General features: G+C 40.3%; 1 protein-coding gene across 1 annotated transcript in view; it reads left to right on the top strand.

Annotated features, from left to right (window-relative positions):
* The first annotated feature begins 2,642 nt into the window (after positions 1 to 2,642).
* Positions 2,643 to 23,039, top strand: part of PDLIM5 (PDZ and LIM domain 5) — a 140,769-nt gene continuing 120,372 nt past the window's right edge. The window contains exons 1-3 of the mRNA XM_042469706.1: positions 2,643 to 2,888; positions 8,946 to 9,074; positions 9,468 to 9,577. Coding sequence (XP_042325640.1) covers positions 8,979 to 9,074; positions 9,468 to 9,577 — 206 coding nt within the window. The 5' untranslated portion in view covers positions 2,643 to 2,888; positions 8,946 to 8,978. The remainder of the gene's footprint in view (positions 2,889 to 8,945; positions 9,075 to 9,467; positions 9,578 to 23,039) is intronic.

Genomic DNA, 23,039 nt, shown 5'->3' with positions numbered 1-23,039 from the left:
TTGCAAGATTGACAAGGATTTATAGTACTTAATTGTTAAACAAAAGGAACAATAAAGTTATTTTTCATGTCTAAATTAGGCTGCTGAAATTATGGCCTAAAACCAATTGCTAGTCTCACATACAGATGGGAATTCCATCCCACTGAATCAATGGCAGTTGTATAAGTGTTGCCTTAACCAAACAACAAGCAGTCCACTCACACATCACCACAACAGAGTATAGGATACGGAACAAGTCAGAACCAATTAGAGTTCATAGTCACCAGTTGATAAATCTCATACATGTGGCAGGATGAGGCTATACCTGTCTGACTTCAGTTTATATCCACAAGGATGAAGTGTAGTGAAAGGGCACTTTGTACAGTCTGTCTTCAGAACTAGAAAGATAATTCAAAAACATTGGTAATACTTCTCTTCCTTGACAGTTCAGCTCAGACTTCAGACACAAACATCTTGCTGGAACTGGAGCACCAATCAAACAACTAGCAGTGCCCAGAATTACACAGGCAAGTGAAGAAACAACCAAGTCACAGAGTAAAACCAATCATGTTGTCTCCCATTTTATTGTTCTGGCCTTTTGCTAGATGCTGCCACACTGCAGAATGAATGGTTTGACAACACTTTAATGGTCATGGCTCCATCCTACTACTATAATAATCAGTGTGGAGAAATAGAAGATGACAACAACAACAATGAAAAGGAAGAACAAGAGATCTCTGCCATAAGATCCAAGAAATCAAGGGAAGATTTAAACCAAGAGTGGGGATGCTATACCCCCCAACAGAGGTCCCTCGTTCATCAGGTTGCCATAAGTTGGAGTCAACTTGATGGCTGTTAATAACAAATTAAATTATTATTGTATTACTATTGCATTATGTTATTATTGTTGTTGTTTATATTATTTGATGTGGTGGTTTATTTGTTTATTTATTTAATTTATATCCCACTTCTCTCCTAGTATTATTTCTTTGCCCTAAACTGATTTCATTGTACACCTCCCTGAAATCCTCAGATATTTTTATCTAAATATTTTTATTCATTTATTTATTGTTAAAAAGGTTTGCTCTTCTCTGCTGCCACGGCAAACTACCATACCCAGAATTTCATTGCATTGAGCCAGGGCAGTTAAAGCGGTCTCAGACTGGATTATTTCTGCAACGTGGATCCAGCTTCATCAGGGAGACTGAGGCTGCATTCACCCGGCAGAAATAGCAGTTGGCACCACTTTAAAGCAGTGACTGTTACCACTTTAATTAACATGGCTATGCAATTCTGGGATTTGTAGCTTTGTGAGATATTTAGCCTTCTCTGGTCCAAAACACACTGCAGAAATAACCCAATTTGAGACTGCCTTAACTGCCCTAGGGAATGCTGGGAACTGTAGTTTTTGTGAGATTATTATTATTATTATCTTATATCCCACTTTTTTCCCAATACAGGGACTCATTTAGTCTTATTGATTTGTTTATTTGTTTAATTTCTATCCCACTTTTCTCCCAAAAAGAGACAATAGACGGTTCTGGAGCCAAAAGAAACTACAATTTCTAGAAATCCCTAGCACTGAGCCAAGGCGGTTTAAAAAGCAGTCTCAGACTGGATTAGTTTTGCGGTTTGCTTTGGCCCTATGTCAGAGAGAGCTCTGGCACCACAATAAACTACAGTTCCCGGGATTCCTTAGCACTGAGCCATGGCAGTTAAAGTGGTCATGAACTGGATTATTTCTGCAGTGTGGTTTGGGCCTCTGTGCTTTGGGCCTCTTGAGCAGAGAGCTCTGGCGCCACAACAAACGACGGTCTCCAGAATGGTGTCAAACTGGATTATTTCTGCAGTGTGTTAGGGACTGTGTGTCAGAGAGCTCTGGTGCCACAACAAACTAGTTTCCAGAATCCCATAGCATTGGGGTGTGTCTGTGTTGTGTGTGCAGACTGCACCAGGTGAAGCCCTAAGGAGGGGGTGACACCACTGCTTCTGAAACACTTACCTTTTGGCAGAAACAGGCTGTCATTCATTGGTCTCTCTTTCAAATGCTTTAAGAGATAGTGAGAGTGGGGTGAAGCTCAGTGAGAGGAGAAAGAAGAGAGCCTGGAATTTTTTTAAACTTAAAATTTCACATTTCAAAATTTTAATTTTTTTGGAAAAAAATTGAAATTTCAAAATGTTCTTGACCAATGCCACATCTTAACCAAACGGTCCCCAGGTATCCATGTACATATGTTCAGGCGGTGCATTCTGTGGTCATGACTGGAAAGTGCCCTTTTCATTTTAGCTGACGTTTTAATTGTGTGTTTTTTTTAACAGGGCTACGTTTTTAGGAGCGTTCATTGTGAGCCGCCTCAGGGAGAAAGGCGGGAGAGGAAGGAAATAAATGAATAAAAATAAATAAGAACAAATAAATATTTTTGCTAACCGTTTTGTTATGTCAGAACTATTTTAGTGCTACGTTCAGTAGTGGGGAAATTAGGATTTAGGAGTGACATTAGTGCAAAATAGGGAGAGGGGAGCATGACTGAGGAGTCTGTGGGGTGTGAAATGGGAAGAGGCCCAAATGGGTGTGTGTGTGACACCAACCCTAGGGAGGCCACTGGAGTCAGGGCAGTTATAAAGTGGATTATTTCTGCAGTGGAGAAGGAGGCTTGAAGAGAGCCAGGGGCAGCCTAGTGCTGGCTCTTCCCTTCCCTCTGGCCTCCTTGCCAGCTTGGCTCTGGCCTCTTTCTCCCTCAGCTGAGAGAGAGCTGGACATTAAGGGAGGAGCCCAGCCAAAGGGGCGGAAGTGCAAACAAGAGCCCCGGGCCACTGCCAGAGCAAGCCAGGCGGGAGCCTTTGCTGCCTGCCTTCCACAGCTGGCAAGCAGCAGCAGGAGCAGCAGGGAAGAAGGAGCCCTCTCTGGAGTGAGTGGGGGGACCGGGGCGGGCGGGCGAGTGGGAGAGCAGAGCGCCTTCCCAGGGCTCCCCTGTCAAGTGAAGGGGAGCTGCTGCTGGGCTAGAGAAGGTGAGGGCTGCGCTGGAGGAGGCAGGAGGCTCCAGGGTCCTCGGCTGCAGGTGGAGGAGGCCAAGAGGGTCCTGGAAGCCTTCGGTCGGGCTCCAGGGAAGGCAAGGAGAGCCACTGGGGAAGTGTGTGCGTGTGAGAGAGAGGTTTTGCGCCTCCAAAGAGTGAATTGAAAAGCTTTGGGTCTGGCTCAAGGGAAGGCGAAGAGAGCCACTGGGAAAGTATTGTGTGAGTCAGTGGGAGGTTTTGTGCTTCCAGTGTGTGTATTAAAAGTCTATGGGTTGGCTTTAGGGAAGGCTAGGAGAGCCACTGTGAAAGTATTAAATGTGTGTGTGTGTGTGTGTGAGAGAGAGAGAGAGAGAGAACACTAATGTGAGGCTGAGGCAATGCACCTCCAAAGGGTGCATCAAAAGTCTTTGGGAATGGTTCTAGGGCAGGTTAGGAAAGCCACTGTGAAAATATTACAGTATATATGTCTATATATGTATGTTTGTAGAGAGATCTTGTGGCCCTTGGATTCAAATGCATCTGAGGAAGTAGACTGAAGTTTAGGAAAGCCCATGCAACCAACTTCTTTCTTTCAGTGAGTCTCAAAGGTGCTACAAGATCTCTCTCCAGACTGATTCCACAGATTAACATGGCTATATCTTTGCGGGGGGGGGGGGGGCTAATGTGAAGCTGAAGCAATGAACCTCCAAAGTGTGCATTAAAAGTCTGGCTCTAGTTCTAGGGAAGGCGAGGAGAGCCAGTGTGAAAATATTATATCTATTTATATATGTGCGCTTGTGTATAGAGAGAGATCTTGTAGCACCTTTGAGACTCACTGAAAAAAACAAGTTGGCAACATGAGCTTTCCTAGACTTCAGTCTACTCCCTCAGATGCATTTGGAGAGGAAGTAGACTGAAGTTTAGGAAATCCCATGCAACCAACTTCTTTCTTTCAGTGAGTCTCAAAGGTGCTACAAGATCTCTCTACAGACTGGTTCTACAGACTAACATGGCTATGCCTTTGTGTGTGTGTGAGAGAGAGAAAGCCAGAGCTAGCCAATGTGAGGTTGAGACAACATGCCTTCAAAGCGTGCATTAAAAGTGTTTGGGTCTGGCTCTAGGGAAGAGCCAATATGAACATATTGTGTGTGTGTGAGAGAGAGAGAGAGAGAGAGAGCGCACCAATGTGATATAGTGGTTTGAGTGTTGGGCTAATAGGACTCTGGAGACCTAGGTTCAAATCCCAGCTCAGCCATGTGAAAACCCACTGGGTGACCTTGGGCAAGTCACACTCTCTTTTCTCAGAGGATGGCCTGGAAAACCTCCTCTGAACAATTATTGCTCTAGTGCCTCACCAAATTACAGATCCCAGGATTCTGTAGGATAGAGTCATGGTAGTTAAAGTGGTGTCAGACTTCTTTACTTCTGCAGGATACACCCTGAGAAGTAGAAATTGAGTAGCTATCTCATTTAGTAGATGGGGAGTCCTGGTTCTTACATTGGGTCCTTTTGGTACCTTTTCCTCTCTTTGTCTATAAACTCCAGTTTCACTGCATGTCTTTTAGGCTGTTTTTGCAATTTTCTGGTATACCAGTTTAAAGATAGTGTGAAGGTGTGTGTGTGTATATATATATATGCATGTGTGTATCCATGTATGTATAGTGTGTGATAAGCCACATTCAGGGCAGGGCAGATTGAACAGTGAATAATTGTTTGGTGGCTCTATTTGCTCCTTATTGTTAGGACCTTTATTAACTGGGCAGAAAAGTAGGAATTCCAACAGGAAAGTTGGTTGTTAGAAAGTAGCTTGTAAGGAATTTTCTCCCCATGGCCTTGTAGCTAATAGATTCTTATGGTATACTTCAGATAATGACACAAACTAGAAATGTTTCAAAAAAGATTTAACTGTGCAGATTCTCCTAAAATAATATTGGCACCTGGCTTGTTTTTTTCTGTGCAATCTAGTGCATTTGTCGCTGTCTGAGTTTTGTATTCACCCATATTTAGGCTTCTTTATGCAGTTTTTATGCAACTGATATTGTTCAAGTTGTTTCTGGGAGAGCGATCAATGATTTATTATGGAGAAAAAAAGCTCATGTTGATTCTGCCTAAAAGATCTATGGTCAAGATTTCCACATTCCTGGTAGCTCTTGCTTATTTTAGAGAAGTACTTTTAAAAAAAAAATCGACATGTTACTGTGTCATTCCTTCTTAGGTTCATATAAGTAGAGGAAGGAAATGAAAGTAACATTGGACTATGACCATAGTGTACTATGTTGGTATACTGATAAGAAAAGTGTGGCCCTGGAGTCACATGCAATGTTCATCGCAGTTTTTGCCACTCTTACTGCTCCCAGACTTGCCTGGACCAGCTTTTTAATGGCAAAAAGGGGGAATTCTCTCTCTCTGAAGCATCCAAAAGATTTTTAAAGTTTGCAGGGAACCCCACATGGGTTAATGTGTTTTTTAAAAAATACACCTGTGGTGGACTTGGGTCATTTCTGTATTTCATAATTATTTTGACATCTTCTGGGGGGTCTGCGCATCTGCTGGAGGATTCCAGGGATAGAAAACTGGCTCCCAACCTATCAAAGTTGTCTGCCTTCATAGTGTTGTTGTTGTGTGCCTTCAAGTTGTTATTCCAGCTTATGGAAACCCTTAGGCAAGCCTTTCATGCAGTTCTCTTGGTAAGATTTGTTCAGAGGGGCTTTGCCTTTGCCTCTCTCTCCGAGACTGAGAGAGTGTCACTTGCCTAAGGTCACTGAGTGGGATTCTGTGGCTGAGTAGGGATTTGAACCCTGGTCTCCTTGAGTCATAGGCCAGCACTCAAACCAGCAATTTGAGAAAAAAGACACAAGGAACTAAATGCCATTTGACTGCAACCTCTTATTTGCTCTGGGTTCTTGAACATTGACAAAAGGTTAGAGGAAGAAATAGCCCAACATCCAAGATGAGAAAGTCTGAAATGGTGTGGAGAGAAAGGTTGCTGGCAATAAAAAAATCTCTTGTGCTTCCATTTTGTGGTTATCTAAACAATTTCTAATATGCAGTGTGGGATTTACAAAAACTGACAGACTATTTGTTGTTAATTGATTTATTAAATTTATAGTCTGCCTTTCTCTTGGTATGGGATCCAAGCTGGCTTCATTTTTATGGATATTCATTGTGTTAATCAAGTGGCTCCAATCAGTATGTAGAGAGATCTTGTAGCTCCTTTGAGACTAACTGAAAGAAAGAAATTGGCAGTATGAGCTTTCATAGACTAAAGTCTATTTCCTCAGATGCATTTTTAATCTATGAAAGCTCACACTGCCCACTTCTTTCTTTCAGTTAGTCTCAAAGGAGCTACAAGATCTCTCTATATACTGATTTTACAGACTATCATGGCTGTATCTTTGAATTTTACTGTACTTCTGTGACAGTGAGTGAGTGGCCACTGAAGACCTGTACTACCCACTGCTCTGACACCCCACTGTGTGTCTGGCTTGATCCTGTGGGCAGCAGTGGAATAGAAAATTTAATCCCTACAAGAAGACTCAATCCTGCAGAAGGGGACATGTCAGAGGTATTCGTTCATTCAGCAACCATTAGATTGTGTCTAGTTCAGTTATGCTAGGGTGGGTATTCAGTAACTTTAGAGGTGTTTGTTCTTTCTTTTTAGGGAATCTAAATGCATGGATGATTGCGAGTCCATGCTACTGTTGTGGTGCATATACACTTGTTTTGGCACTGTGACTAGGGCTAGATGCACAATGCTTTCAGCTGTGTGGATTTGCCTTCTTCCCTAAACACAGAAAAACAAATAGGCTTCAAAGAAATAACCCATTATGTATGGCTATACCCACATCACATGGCTAATTGAAGTTCCACCTTAAATTTTAGGTTCTTTTAATGGCCTGCTTTGGTTTCATTTTACAGTCTATGTCACCTCTAAGTCTTTCCAAATAGGAAAAACAGAAGACAGCTTCTACACAGGCAATATTACAAAATTTTATCTGATGTGAAGTTTAAGCAGTTACCTTGGATTCTGGACAACAAGAAAGGCATTTTCTGCCAAGTTTCAAGAAATATGCTGTAGACATATTGCAGGAATATTTGATATTCAAATTATTGGCATGTGCTATATAACTTTTTGTGATTACTGCTCTGTGTGAGATGAATTAGCTGAAATGTTTCAGCAAGAGAGCTTAGACTGAATTTGTTGGAAAAGGTAAAATAGCCCTTGCTCTGCTTATTGTAGCCTTTCTAATTGCAGTGTGCACATGTAGGTGTTAATGGCCTGGATCCCATTGGTACTCTTGACTAAAGTAGACTCATTGAATTAATTGGATTTAATGACAAGTTGACTCTCCATTCAAAAACTGATTCATTGGGTCTGTTCTTATTGGGACTAACCAAGAGGATTCCAGCTTGCAGTATCTATAAAGCTCAATCAGTATTTTTAAAGCAAAAGATATAATTTTTTTTCTTTAAGAAAGTGCAGATTTGTCATTGATTTGTAAAGAAGAATAGTATTTTAGTAGTCTCTTCAATCAAATCTTGCCAAGAAAACCACACAATAGGTTCACCTTAGGATTGCCCTAACTAAGTTGGAAAGGGCTTGAAGGCATGTAGTAACAAGAAAAAAAGATCTGTTCCTTATCCTGAGGTAAGATTGAGTTGGTATGCCACTAAATTTCCAGTATAGACCCATCAGGTCACATTGAAATGACTAGATTTCTTGACTCCCTCTGTTAGTGATCTCTATCAACGTCTGAGTTTTCTTCTCAGAGCTCTGGAACTAGAACAGATATCACCTAGATCAGTGATGGTGAACCTTTTAGAGACTGAGTGCCCAAACTGAAAGGTGTTCATGCACCAGGTGTCATCTGGTGCCAGGGGATGGGACTTCTGGGGTGGGACTTTCGCCTTCTAGTGGCAGGACTTCCCCGGAGGCAGTTAAAGGTATGGGAGGATGGGGAAGAGGAAAAATACGCACATGCTTGTTTTTCCTCTTCCCCCACCCACCCATCTCTCTCTGTGCCCTCAGAGATGGCTTTGCATGCCAGTGAGGACACGTATGCCATAGGTTTGCCACCACAGACCTAGATGTCTTTTGTGTGCTGAAATTTCAGTGCATTGCGCTAATGAATAGTTAGTGAAAGCATTTGCCTTTCAGAAGGGAATGAGAAGCCTTGGAAAGACTTTGCTAGAGCCTTTGAGCAGAAACAAGTATCCAGGGCATAACGTGTTCTGGGGTTCAGCCCTGCAATCTATTTTCAAAGCAGCTTTGCCAAAAATGTGGTGTAGAAATACCCAAAATCAGCCTTCTGCAACTGAAATTTGTTCTATGAACTCTAGGTTGCTCACCCAACCAAGAGTTCCCTTTCTTTGGCTTGGCTCTATCCTTTTTCATTTGTTGCTCAGTAGTCTTGGAATTGTCTCCCTGAATATTTGTGGACTGCAGATAACAGACCTTAAGTAACATTCTAAAAGTTAAAAGCAGTGCTCTCTGTCTGTTGTTGGGAATCATACTTTATTTATAAAAGGGGTAGGCAACTGCAGTGGATCTGGCCCTGGGAGCCCTAGGGAAGCTTTAAATTCCAAACAAAGCAACACTAGAAGTGGCTGCTTGTGGTTTTGGGGGAAAATAATCTTTTTTATTCCTTAATAGGTTGGGATAGGGAGATGCAAGTTATTTAAAAGGTAAATTGCTATTCCAGCAGAGGCAGTTAACCCTTTTGGGAGGGGTAGAAAAGGGGACGGTTCAGGGATTCTTGGTTCAAGACATCAGGTTCAAGACGTCCAGTCTTGAAAGCCAGAAAAACAGCTGGAGGGAGTCCATAATTCACACCTCTACATTATAGTTTCTTTGATTGGTGTCCTTAGGCATGAACAGACTTCTGTGGGGGAAATTACTCACTTTATGCTGAACTCATTATTGTCTGTGTGTGTGGCTCAATATCCAAGTAATCTTTAAACTTCTCTTACAGACATTTGTGGTTTGAATTGGAGTGCTGAACACCATGAACAATTACAGTGTATCTTTGGTTGGTCCAGCCCCTTGGGGTTTCAGGCTTCAAGGTGGCAAAGACTTCAACATGCCTTTGACAATCTCTCGGGTAAGCAAGCACTGCTTTTTTTCTTTTTTCAAAAACCCATTTTATATGAAGCTTTCTGCATCATGCATTACTTGGAACCACTGAAAATTAATATTTTGGTAACATGATCTAATTGCAAAATTCCTTTGTTGTATGAACCCTAGAAATTCAGCTGGTTTGTAAGAAAGTGGGAGATGCCCCACCTTCATATGGCATTAGGATCTTGAAATGTGTCATGTTTTAAAATAGTCACTAAAACTAAACTAAAAATAGTCACCACACTAAAAAAGTTTCCTATCAGTTTGATGTGTGGATCAGAACTTGTACTTCATTGGTATGTATGTTTTATGTGCATCTGAGCTGCAACATAGCAGTAGAAGAGTTTGATTTAAATTAGTGTCTTTTATCCCACAGCTACTCAAAGAGGTAGTCCATAGACCAGTGCCAGTCTGCGAGCTGCTGGCTCCTAGTAGAAAAACTAATTACTGTTTCAGGAATTGTTCTGTTGCTTGGGATGAGGGAGTGTAGATAAGGCAGCCCTATGGTTTCCTAACCCAGAACATAGTTTCCTGTTACTATTTCAGTTCAGCATAATTTTTTTTTTGCAAAATTTATTTCCAGAAAAAAGGGAATTTACATTACAGTTGCATGTAAACAGGACCTTATTGTGGTTATGAAGGTGGCATCCTGGATTCCTTCATTTTTACGCTTCATCGTAACATACTTTATATTGTAATAATTAAAAATAGGTTGTATTTATATTGTTTGTGTGTGTGCCTTCAAATTACTCAATGACTTATGGCAATTTTCTTAGGCAAAAAATACTCAGAGGTGGTTTTGCCAGTTTATTCATCTGAAATACACCAGCCAGCACCTGGTATTCAGTGGTGGTCTCCCATCCAAGTACTAAGCAGGGCTGATTCTGCTTAGCTTCCAGGATCAGACAGGATCTGGTGTTTTTAGGGTATTTAGGGCCTTCGGTAAAGGATACTCTATGTAAAATAAACTTTAGACATTGCAAGAAGTCACATGTCAGTAGACTTAACATATACAGTAGCTGGGGGAATGTCCAGAGGTGCTGTCAGGGCTATATTGTATCTTCGAAGATGGATAGGACAAGTCTTTAGTCCTTTTTTTTATAGATAGCCATGGGAGAACTGATGAATGCATATTTATTAGTCTGAAGCGTACTTATACATTTGGTTTTCCTTTTGAACACGCTAGCAGCTTATATCTACACTTTTTAAAATTAGGACTGAATTTTTGTTGTCTAAAATAGCTTAAACTCCACCCAACTCCCAGAAAACTTTTTAACACTGTCAGTGTTGTTATACTTTTACTAGGGTATATAGAACACTTATGAAATCTGACTGAAAGAATATTTTTTTTAAAAAACCTCATATTTCCATCATAAGGTAACAGAAATTTTCTTCCGCACAAAGATCCCCAAATCAACCTAGAGTAAATAGTGGATCTTAGCATTAAAAATTCTCAGGTTGTCATGTACTTTTATTGCCTTTCTTTTTAGACTCTAGTCTCCCATTAGGAAACTTTGCTGTGCAGCTTTGCTTTGAAATAAAAGTGATCTGTACTCAATCCATTCTCTCTCTCTCTCTCTCTCTCTGTGTGTGTGTGTGTGTGTGAGAGAGAGAGAGAGAGAGAGAGAGAGAGAGAGAGCACACAGGTAGTTGAATTCAATAAGCTTAATTTTTCAGTATGTTATTAATAATCACCTCTCAAATTTAGGTTACAATTAATGTCTATCGTGTATTCCTTTGTATGGTGTGCTTTTTGCTCTGGAATTAGTGTACTTCATTCTGGTATGCTAATCAATTGCTTCTCTGATAATAGAAGGGAACTATGTTGTGATGTTGGTACATTGGAACAGAGTGTACAGTGCAACAATCTTCTCTTCCTAGTATTGCCAAAAGTTTCAGCTAATTAAAAGCTGATAAAGAAATGCATGAACAAAGGAGCAGAGCTGTTTATGTGCCCTTTACAAAGGTCCTGCTGTCTGTTGTGACCTTCTTGGGTTTGGGGCAGTCATGCATGCAATTCATTCTGGACTGTGAGAGGGAGTTATTTTTATGGCCTTTGTATTGTGAGCTGGCATCACAGCACTGCTGCATGCAAGGTAAGTTTAAAAATACTTTTGAACAGCACTTTTAAAACAGTTGCTAAATAGAAACTAGTTTCTAATGGATTTATTCTTAGCAAGAGTGTCCATAAAAGCAAATGCCACATTCAGCGAGTGCCCAAAGAAAGTTCCCTTCATGGGAACCCATCTGCTTCTGCCAACAAATTTGGTAACTACCTGTTTGAAGTGGAAATAATGATTTCACTTTTTGGACTTAGGGCAGTTTGCTCAAATGAGTAGAGACAGCAAGAGCCTTTGATCTGTGCTAATTGCAAGCTATGCAACATTATAAAAAACCTCATGCTACTTTACCTTCCCAGTTTCCATAGCAAGCTTACTATTTTCAGCTCATTTTAAAATGCAAGGAAGAGGTTGGATCATGGGGAGATCTAGAACAAGAAGATCTACAACATTCATGGGGTTGTATTTGATTTAAAGGTTAACATCTGTGCATGGAATGGAAGAAGTACAGTAACATGGAGAGCATTGCAAGGAAGAAAAGAAAGAGGGAGAGAGACTTGGGAAAATACAATGGAATAAAAACATGCCAGGGAACTCAATGATAAACAGCCAAAAGATCATTCAAAATATAGTGACATTGGAATACCAGCATGAATCCTTAACTAAAGCATAACATCTCTGTAGAATAGGCATTCTTTTAAAAGGAAAGAATATTTATGCCCTTACTACTAACCAGTCTTCTTGAAGTGGCTTTTGATTTACAGTACTAACATTTATGTCCAAAAACACTGCAGAAATAACCCAGTTTGACACTGCTTTAACTGCCCTGGCTCAATGCTAGGGAAATCTGAGAACTGTAGTTCTCTGTAGTTTAGCCTTCTCTGTCAGAGAGCTTTGATGCCACAATAAACGACAATTCCCATGATTCCCTAGCACTGAGCCAGGGCAGTTAAAGCAGTCTCACACTGGATGATTTTTTCAGTGTGTTGTGGACCATAATAATAAAGAATTGTTGGACAGGATAAAAAAAGTCATGTTCTTCCCCCATCACACCCTCACTAGTTAGATGTGTCAACTGCATCTCTGTATAGATATTGGAGGAAATAATCCTAGTACAGAAATGATGCCCCTAGCATCCATATAATATACCTCAGTGTTTGTTTTCCTTTCACGTGCAGCTACTGCTACAGTTTTTCATAGCTTCTAGGTGTTCTGATGCAGATGATACATGTAGAGTTTTCTGCCTTTCTCCCTAGCCCTCTGTTGTTGTAGTTTCCAGTGCCAAAAAGATAATGAACAACAGGCATTGAAGAGGTAAATGCAAGACTAAGGGTGGGGAACCTGTGATGCTTCAGATATTCTTGAAGTACATCTCCCATCATCCTTCACCATTGGCCCATGCTGTGGCTGATTTATATCTGATTGGTCTCAGATTTCTCATCCCTGTACTAGATGTAATGTGAATCCTCTTCATGCTCATTCCTTTGCTGTGGTTGGTTCTGCATATTGATTTGAGTCTTGATGTCAGTGAATGTGGCTCTGTGCTTAGAGATCGTACATTGTAGGTTTTGAAGCTTATGATAACTTGACTTTTTGTGTAGTCTTGGTTCCATCTGGTTTTCTACCTTATTGTGGGAAGAAATGAACGAGATTGCTTACAAGTGGGTCTTGATATATCTTGTAGTTAGCTATAGCAAATACTTTTAAGTGATTAAATATAGCAAATACTAGGAGACATAGGCAGGTACTGAGGATGAATGCATCCACATTCTGTAGACTCCTATAAAGTCTATAGAATTAAAAACATGTATTAATTCATTAAAAGATAGAGTGTTAAAACAATGAAACAATATAACCATGAAAAGCCCATTGCAGTTAATTCCAGAAAGGCTATTGTAATACACAGGTTTTCACTGGCTGGCAGGAGAGCAAGGAGGGAGCTTTCCTCACATTCATAGAGTGAGAATTCCAAAGCCTGGGACCAGGCACCATGAAGACCCTCACTCTGGTACCCACAAAACATGCTTTAGAAGGCATTGGGAATGAGAGAAGAGCCTGCCACAAAGAGTAAATTTACTGGATAAACATACCAGATTATTTAAGAGCCAGATACTAAGCCAGATACTGAGATTTTCCACTGACACAGCTGAAAATATTTCAGAAAGCATACATACAGTACGTGGTCACACTAAATTATTTTCAATCATTTATTTACCAGTGCTTTGTACTGGATAAGAAGGAAATAGGTGTTTTTCAGCAGAATACAGTTGTCTCTCCATATCTACAGATTCTTTATCCATGGATTCAACCATTCACGGCTTGAAAATACTTTTTAAAAAATTACAGAAAAACAAACCTTGATTTTGCCATTTTACTATCCATTGCATTTAATAAGACTTGAACATCCATGGATTTTGGTGTTCACAGAGAATCTTGGAGCCAAACCCCAGTGGATACCAAGGCCCCACTGTATACCTACAGAGGACCTCTGATTTCAGCCATATTTTTATTTAGAGTGATGGGGGGGGGGTACTATTATTTAATGAGCAGATGACCCCTTGTCTCAAAGGGAGATGGGCATTCCAGCATGAAAGCTGTTTGCTCCACACTTCTTAGATTGAGGTAAAATTATGCAACTGTAGTAGCAGCATGGAGAGGATGCTATTCTTGCCTGACTTCATTCTTGAGCAGCCTTTGCATCCGAACAGGAAAATACAAGAAAATTTCTATCTCTGGCTTTGTATGGATTTTGTGAAGAGACTGGCATGTTAAGAAATGTAAGCATTGTGGTTGTGTGCCTTCAAGTTATTTATGACTTATGGTGACTGTAAGGCTCATATTTCCATGTGCCATTTAAGAATAAGCCCCACTGAATTTGTTCAGACCTGTGAACAAACATACAAAAGATTGTGCTAAATTTCTTGTAACAGTTGACCAGCACATTCTCTCTTCTTCTCTGCCCCTTCCCACCAGCAGCATACAGCCCCATCTGTCTCTAGGCCTTGTGAAATCTGTGGTGTTTTTTTAAAATGGTCTGTGTCTTTAGAAATGGCAGCTGGTTCACCAAGAACAACAAATGAAGCTTTGTCTCTGCATGTTTAGCTTTTGCCCCCACCCGAAAATACAGCACATCCCGTCCGTATATTGCCTTAGCTGAAATCTTTCCAGCATCAGATTTATTGATTACCTTATAGCAGCAAGAGGTACAAGAGGTTTTTTCTGAGGCAAATGCAGCTGCAGTGACAACAGAAGAGGCAAGATCTAATAGCATTAGAAAGGTCAAATTTCTAATATATATTTTAAACCCTGTTTAAAAGGGTTGGATAACTGAAAAAATAGAGTACAGTACATAGGCCTTTCAAATGATTTTTAAACATCCTGAACAGACCAATTCTCTCTTTTGCTGAACTAACACTTAGTGCTGAAAAACAAGCTGTTTTCCTCTGTAGTCAGACTCTTTCCATTTAATGGCATCAAATACTGTGGGTTTTAGTTAACTAGCTAAATATGGGAACACTTGGTACTTGTGGGTCAGTAGCTTGTGAATTCTGGAATTAATAATGCTCTCTTGCAAAAATAGATTGCAAAAAAAGACAGTCATTAACTTCTGTCCCATGAGAAAGGATGGGGTTGAGTGTCTTTTTTATGCTCTGTGTAATTGATCATAAAGTTGTAGTTTGCTTAACACACAATAACAATTTTGGCAGGTTGTAGGATTTAAAACATGTGGCTATGTTGTAAGTTTTTTTTTAAAAAAAATCCCTAATGAAACTCCTCAATGTAATACTTGGATAAGAGCAGCAGTGTCTGTAAGCCATTTGTGTAGAAATATGCCTTGTGGTGTTCTATCCTGTTTCAAATGGCCTTATTAAGATGATGTGATGATCATTAAAGTGTAATCCTATGGAAAGAGTTGGGCTGGGAGACAGACTATCTGGCCTTAGGCAAGCCTCTCTTCTCCCATTTGAAAATTAGAGTGTTCATAATAGTTGCATGTTTTGCAAGATCATTGTGAGATGCCCGTAAATGTTTTTTTAAAGGAGCAAATATTATCAATATCCAATCAATAAGAGTCTGGAACCTTTCTTAGCATCAGAAACATCAGATAAGTTTGGACAAATGCTTAATCGCTTAACATATGGCAGCAGAGTTTTCTTAAATAGTGAAAGTCAAACAGCAGTTAGGCAGGAGTGCCTTAGGGAAGTAGGACAGAAGTAACACAGCAAGCTCCAGCAGGGATGAAATTGCAGGTAATGTTTTCTCTTGCAGCATTGAAACAACAACTCTAGTATTTGTTCCCACATGCTTCTTAGCTGTGGCAGTCTGTACAGACAGCTATAGCTTTCCCCCTTGATATAAAGGGAAATAGGTATCTAAGTTTATTCCTGTTTGCCGCTTTCATGTATTTTCAAGAAGAGGGTAAGAACCATCTGTAATAAAAAAAAAAAAAAATAGCATGAGAAGCCACCCATGTTGCATCTGTTTTCATGTCAAGGGGAAAAAGCTGTTTGTAAAATGTCCAAAATATGCCTTTGGGGGAAGCCCATTCAGATGCATTCTATTTAATATAAACAAAGAAGAATGAGACCTTGTTTTTCTTCTTTTCATTTAGAGCCCAGAGGGCTGGTTGCTCCAGTTCAATGTCCCCACCATTTTATTGAGCTATTTTTAGTCAAACCGTTTTCTCATTATTCATTTAAAGATGGTTATCTTTAAGGGTATTGTGAGAAGAGACATAGTGTTGAAGGGTTTGTTTGTTTTTCTTGGAAGAGAGCCAGAAGATAATATGGGTTCCTAACTTTATAGAAAAGGGGGGGGGGAACTCGATGTTATCCTGCTATCCATAAATGGAAATGCATGACAGAAGATTATCATTTGTTTGCTTAAAATAGTGGGAAAATTGGTATTTCCTTGACCAAATAAAATGTTTTTCATAGCTGACTTCTGAACTGTAGAAATGCAGCAGTCCCTTCTCAGTTAAGGCCATAAATAGATGCATGCAATAACTTTAAATTATTTTGTCTGATATCGGTGGTGATGGGAAAGCTTTCTTTTCTTTTTCTTTTTGAAAGCTTGCTACATATTAAATTAATTGGATTTACTGGGAATATCTATATTAGACAAGAGTGTAATCGTCTATCTTACATCATATACATGATATATAATTTCAATATACAATATACAGTTTGGCTGCTTGTCAGGAGTGGGTCACACCCGTGCTGGCTGGATCTGTTTTATTCCTTGGATTCTCTTTTTCTGATGTGCAATACAGTGGCACACCTATTTGCTATGTTTTGCATTGCTTGGCTTTTTGTATTCTTTCTTCCTCCACCCTAGCTCATTTTCATTTTATTCTTGGAGGAGGACACCTATAGTGTTTAAGTAACTACTAGACACATCTCCCAAACTGGACTTTTAATGCATGAAGATCTGTGTCTCACTAAGTTTGATGCAACAGCCTGATACAGCTATCTTCTGTAATTTGACCATAAAGACCTGCTAAAACTCTCAGGTATTTATCAGAGCCTCTGCTTGAAAAATGTTTGATAAGCCTAGACATATAAACATTTCTTGCATCCCTTCCTTTAATTGTACTGTTGCTTTCCCCTTGGATATTATGTTGCTACAATCGTATCACAGTGCACTAGAGTTTAAGATAAATCAGCCCAAGGAAGCCAGAAAAGGACAGTTTCCTGTACTTTTCCCACCCTTATAACAACCTTTACTCTCCAGACTTTTCAATAGTTGGGAATTCATTTTAATAATTGGTTGAAGGGATACTGGGAGAAGATAGTTCTTTAGGAAGTTTTAGAAGCAGAGTTATTTTCCCAGAAGTAGTGTGTGTGCGTGTGTGAGAGAGAAAGAGGCCTTTTTTCCATGAAGTTCCTTAAATTAACTATTTTATATTAGGGGTAGATTACTGATGTGATAATGACTTTTTTTGTGGAAAGATGAAGATCGATAAAATTCAGAAGTGCCTTAGAAGAGTTTGCAGCAGAATGTGCTAAACCCTAATCTCTCTTATATAACTCTGGCAAAGTAAGGCAAAGGGGCAATATTTAAGTTACCTAACTAAGCTGCTTTGAAATGCATGTTCATAAGATACAAACATAGTCCACATAAATTGACTGAGAAAAGTTTCAGGTAAAAGGAGTAGCTCATGGGAGCTGGCTCCATCATCTTGAGGCAGGAAGAAGAAAGAAAGAAGGAAGAGTCTATGTGACCACAGACCTCTGGGAGAGACAAGTTGAACATGAGTCAACAGTGTGATGCGGCAGCTAAAAAGGCCAATGCAATTTTAGGCTGCATCAATAAAAGTATAGTGTCTAGATCAAGAGAAGTAATTGTGCCATTGTATTCTGCTCTGGTCAGACCCCACCTGGAATATTGTGTCCAGTTCTGGGCACCACAATTCAAAAAGGACATTGAGAAACTGGAGCGTGTCCAAAGGAGGGTGACTAAAATGGTGAAAGGTCTGGAAACCTTGCCCTATGAGGAACGACTCAGGGAGCTGGGGATGTTTATCCTGGAGAAGAGAAGGTTAAGAGGTGATATGATAGCCCTGTTTAAATATTTGAAAGGATGTCATATTGAGGAGGGAGCAAGCTTGTTTTCTGCTGCTCCAGAGAACAGGACCCGGAACAATGGATGCAAGCTACAGGAAAAGAGATTCCACCTCAACATTAGGAAGAACTTCCTGAGAGTAAGGGCTGTTCGACAGTGGAACACACTCCCTCGGAGTGTAGTGGAGTCTCCTTCCTTGGAGGTCTTTAAGCAGAGGCTAGATGGCCATCTATTGGGGATGCTTTGATTGGATTTCCTGCATGGCAGGGGGTTGGACTTGATGGCCCATGTGGTCTCTTCCAACTCTATGACACTATGACTCTATGACATGGTCTGGTTACTTAGATACATGGATTGTTGATGACCATGCATTACAATGGATCATTCAGCATTTGGGAAAAGCTTAAGAGATGGTGTGAATAGAGGCATGAAGGCAAGACCTATATTGCCTAAACTAAACCTTCTTGCTCTAAATAGCAAATGGGTGAAGAGAATGCTTTACTGAGCAGTATTTTAAAACAAAATAAACAAGTTCGGTTGCAGAAAGCACAGCAGAATGTCTCCTTGGGTGATATTTCCAAGTTGTGGTTCTTTCTGCGTTGTCGTTTCTCTTTGAGATTCGTTCGGCATGAGTTATCGAAAAAGGCTGCAGCATCATGGATAGTGTGTCTCCGTGCCTCCCAGTGATAGGCCAGGGCGGACCATTGTTGGTGACTGATTTGGCCAAGCCTGAGATGTTGTTTCAGGGAGTCCTTGTACAGTGCACCCGCGTCATACATGGATGCGCCACATGTGACTTTCAGCATATGCCGAAAACCAGAAGGGAGCCTGCGGGGCACAAGGGGTGGCGCGTCCCATTAAGACTAATGGAGTGTGCGCCCATGGCGTGGGCCACCACACCATGCACAAGCCCCATTATTTTTAATGGGACTTGAGCATACACATTTTTTTTTGTGCAGAGGGATCTGGAACGGATCCCCCCGCATAAAAAAAGGGCTCACTGTATCTCTTCTTTGGGGCGCCCCTCTTACGCTGGCCTGTGGTGAGTTCACCATAGAGTATTATTTTTGGGAAGTGATGGTTCTCCATCCTAGAAATGTGTCCTGCCCAGCACAGCTGCATTCTCAATAGCATGCCCTCAATGCTGGTGATCCCTGCTTTCTCAAGGACAGCAACATTTATCACATAGTCAGCCCAGTGTATATTTAGAATTATACATAAACAGCGCTGATGAAAGTGTTTGAGGAGTCGTAGGTGTTGGCGATAGGTGACCCATGTTTCAGACCCATAAAGGAGAATAGACAGTACAATGACTCTATACACACTGATTTTTGAGCTTTGCCTCAAGTGTTTGTTACTCCAGACTAACCCTAAACCTATGTTATTACTGTCTCTTTTATTATTATTATTTTTCTTTTAGCCTCATTACCACTGTTAGGTTTGCCACTTCTTGAAAACCTGTGTCTTGGCCAGGTAATTGATACTGACTTTGTTGACATTTTCTCGATGTTCCATGAAAGTGGATTTAAGCTCTGCAAGAGCCCATGATTTTTACTGCTTAACTCTCCATGCACGTTATGCTTTAGTGGTAAAGCAAACACTCTTTACATAAAACCCAAATATCTTTTAAACATATGTTTTCGTGGCTTATATAGCATCTTTGTTCTCTTTTAGCTACAGATGGGGATTAAGGGAATTAATCTTCCCCATTTTCTATCATCTGTTTGGCAGCTCTCCCACAATATACAAAAATTCATTAGCAAATCATGGCAGGTAGTAAAAATGGAAAATGGAATACTTCAGTCACATGAGATCATCCTGTTAAGAATTCCTACTCCTGAAGGACATGATGGTTAAATAGTATTTTAGAAGATTAAACTTCCATATTTTGTCATGTTTTTAAAATTATAATGTAATATAATAATTTAGAGTTCTTTGTCTTGTCGAGCCTCTGAGGCTACCATCTGCTGTTGCTGTGACTGTGGCTATGGCACTATAGCAAACTGGAGCAAGTGGTGCAGTGGTATAGATGTCAGTCCTTTGCTAAGTAACCTCCCCATCATCCCTCAGCAGCCAGTGCATTTTATAATTTTTATAAACAGTTTTTTAAAGACAAGCCCCTAGTCCCAGTCGTGTTGGAATGTCAAAATTTAACATTATTATGGACAAACCTGGCTTCAAAATAAGGAATGGGCAACTGGAAATTATATTTCTGCTTCCCTGGTTCTGTCCCTTTGTACCTGTTTGTCATATCATATGATCCTGCCATGTTCCCACATCTCCAAAGGTTCCCACTTCTGATGAAGTTTATGTGTCTTGTTACTTTTTGCTAATGGAAATAGTTTTATGACATATGCAAGACTTTCCCAAGAAGCTTTGCTGTCTGCAAATTGCCTAAATAAACAGCAAAGAGATGTGACCTAAAATTCTTTTCAGTGACACGTGTACAAAACAACCATTTGATTGCAGTTTGGAAACTGTATACTGCTTCTTGGTATGCAATTCTGTAGGCTGTGTGTAAAAGCCAATTGCAGATTGGGGTGCTCCAAACACATGATTGTTTTGATTGGTCTTTCAGTTAATATGGTGGAGATTCTTTTGTGATTGCAGCATCTGTGATAGACATTTCAGTCTTCTGGAGAAGATTGTGAGCTATTAAGCTAAGTGAGGTTGTGGTAATCATTTCCAGATTTGTCAGTATGGTGCAGAAATTCCAAATAGCCTTGACAGTATTTTCCCCTTTATGGTATGTACTTAGTCCAAGCCTAGTTAAGTGGCAGATTGGTATCTAACAAAAAGGCATTTCCTTTTTTGGTATTTTGTAAAGCTATGTCTGAACTGAACACAAGGAAGAAAAAGTAGTGGTTTGCATTTTTGTTATTTTGGATGAAGTTAGAGGAAGCACTCTATTTAAAGATATTGGAGTATTAGCTGTTTGGAACAAAGATGTGCTCTCTGGGAAGGATCACATTTTGATTCTCATGTAAAACATAGTATGCCAAGAAAAATAAATGCTTTATAGTAGATGCCTTAACTATTACATTGGTATACAGTTGTAAATTGATACTATAGTAGTGTTGCTCAGGTAGTATAGATAGGAAACGTTTGTCTTAATGTCTACCTTTTTGTCTGACTTTTTAAAAAAGAGGTGAAAACTGCCGTAAGATCCTTTTCTGATATCCCTTGTTTTTTAAGAGTGTCCGGCTTCTGCACAGGGATAATCTCTTTACAGTTTGGATCCGTACAGGGCTTTATAAGTCAAATGCTGATCAGTGCAAGATTGTGTGCCATGAACTTTGATACCTGACCTAATTAAATTGTTGCTATTTTGTATGCTTAGTGAGTTCTCTATATATAGGCCAGTTCTCTATACTGTATACAGAAGTGTTCATCGCAAACATTTTTTAAAATAGTGTCATTATTTTTAGTGTATGCCTGTAAAGATTTGGGTTTAGAACTGATTTAGGGCCTGAAATGGGCCAGACTAACATGGGCTCAGCCTGGGTTGGTCCCTGGGTCAGCATGGGAATGGGGGGAGCGGTGTTGACATACCCATCCCTGCATCAACCCAGGATTGGGACAAATGTGCACTCCTTATCATGCTGGCTATTGCCTCGACTGAGGAAGCCCCCTGTTTCTTGCCAATTCTGACATGGAAACAGGGGACCTGGCTGCACTCACATGACCAGGCACCCTGTTCCCACATAAGACACAGCGATGGGGGCCCTCTTTAGTCAGAGTGACAGCTGGCAAGATAAGTAGCACAGGGGGTCCTCCATACCTTGCTGGCTATCATCCTAGAAACTCTGTCTAAAACCAGGGGTAAATTAGCCCAGGGCAAAGGCTATTTACCCCAGGGTCAGGCTGGATCTTCTGGATTCATATCTGGAGAGGCAGGATTAGGCCCAATCCTGTCCTGGGGTTTGTATGTAAATGATATAAAGCCAGGGGAAACCTGGGCCTTTTGGCCTATGCAGAAAATCCCCAAGCCAGACATAGCTAATGTAATTCTGTGTTGCTTATCTTATTTTTTAGGACAATAACTTCAAATACACATGTATTTATATTAGTAATCTGTATAACATATATATGCATGCGTGCTCTCGGTTTATTCTTGCTAAAGTTAAGAAGCATAGTAACATGCCCCACTACAGTATATGTATATTTTAGTAGATACTGCCAAATGCTTTCTTTGTACACTAACTCTTCACACAGCTGCTATATGTGACTTTATTTTCCTCTTGATGTCTACCCTTGACTATTTTCACAACATATAAATGCTAAATGTTACTTATTTTAGGACAATTTGAATTTGTAGAGGTGCTGTTGACATTACGTAGTACAGTTGGCCCTCCTTATTCACAGATTTTTTATCCACAGTTTGAAAATATTTAAAAAATTATAAATTCTAAAAAGCAAACCTTGATTTTTCCATTTTATATAAGGAACATCATTTTACTTGCCATTGTATTTAATGGGTTTTTAGCATCCACAGATTTTGGTATCCACTAGGGGAACTAGAACCAAACCCCAGTGGATACCAAGGGCCCACTGTATATAGGAAAGTGAGACTTCTTGATGATGAACTTATAGCAGTAGCTATAGATCTCCCATAGTCCAGATATTTAGTTAATAATGTTTTTGCATGGCTCATGGGTTGATCCTGTTCTGCTTGTTCTGTGGTCTTCTGAAGTTCCATGACTATTGGCTGTAGGAAAGAATGACGGTTGCAGAGGGGGGAAATCCATGTTAAAAATAACTGTAAAACTTCAGTGGAGTAGGCATGGGATTGGTTGGCCAAACCATACTACTCCATTTTGTATGGCATTCTTTGAACTTATTTTTGAGCTCAACTACATTTGCCAGAATACTCCTGGCTGCAGTATTCTGACCCTGAATTCCACCTGAATTCTTGCTTACCTGCTGCAGGTTTTTGGGAAACAGTGAACAGCTGGTTTCCCACAAGGTCCCTGTGAGTGTCCCTGCTGCATTGCTTTGAAGTCAGAATGAGGTACCCAGCCATGTTATCAGTGCTGGGTGCTTCATTGTGACCATAAGTCTTTTTAATATGAGACAAGGGATGGAAATCCCAGTTGGGTCCAGGGTTTGGGGGCTGTGTAGTATAAACAGCACTCAGCCAGCCTGGGGGAATTTGGCATATATAGGTCATGTAGTTAAGCCCTTTGTCTCAATTCATGACCCTGGCTTTCATCTTCAGAACTCTTAAGTGGTTTGGGACCATCATCTCACAGGATTTGCATCCTCCATATAAACCTGCTTAAGGTTTGTACTCAGTTACAGAGAACCTGCTGGCAGCAGAAGCG

The sequence above is a fragment of the Sceloporus undulatus genome, chromosome 5 (genome assembly GCF_019175285.1).
Source record: "Sceloporus undulatus isolate JIND9_A2432 ecotype Alabama chromosome 5, SceUnd_v1.1, whole genome shotgun sequence".
In the NCBI taxonomy this organism is placed as follows: Eukaryota; Metazoa; Chordata; class Lepidosauria; order Squamata; family Phrynosomatidae; genus Sceloporus; species Sceloporus undulatus.
Note: the sequence above shows the minus strand (reverse complement) of the source record. Positions and strands in the feature narration are given on the sequence as shown.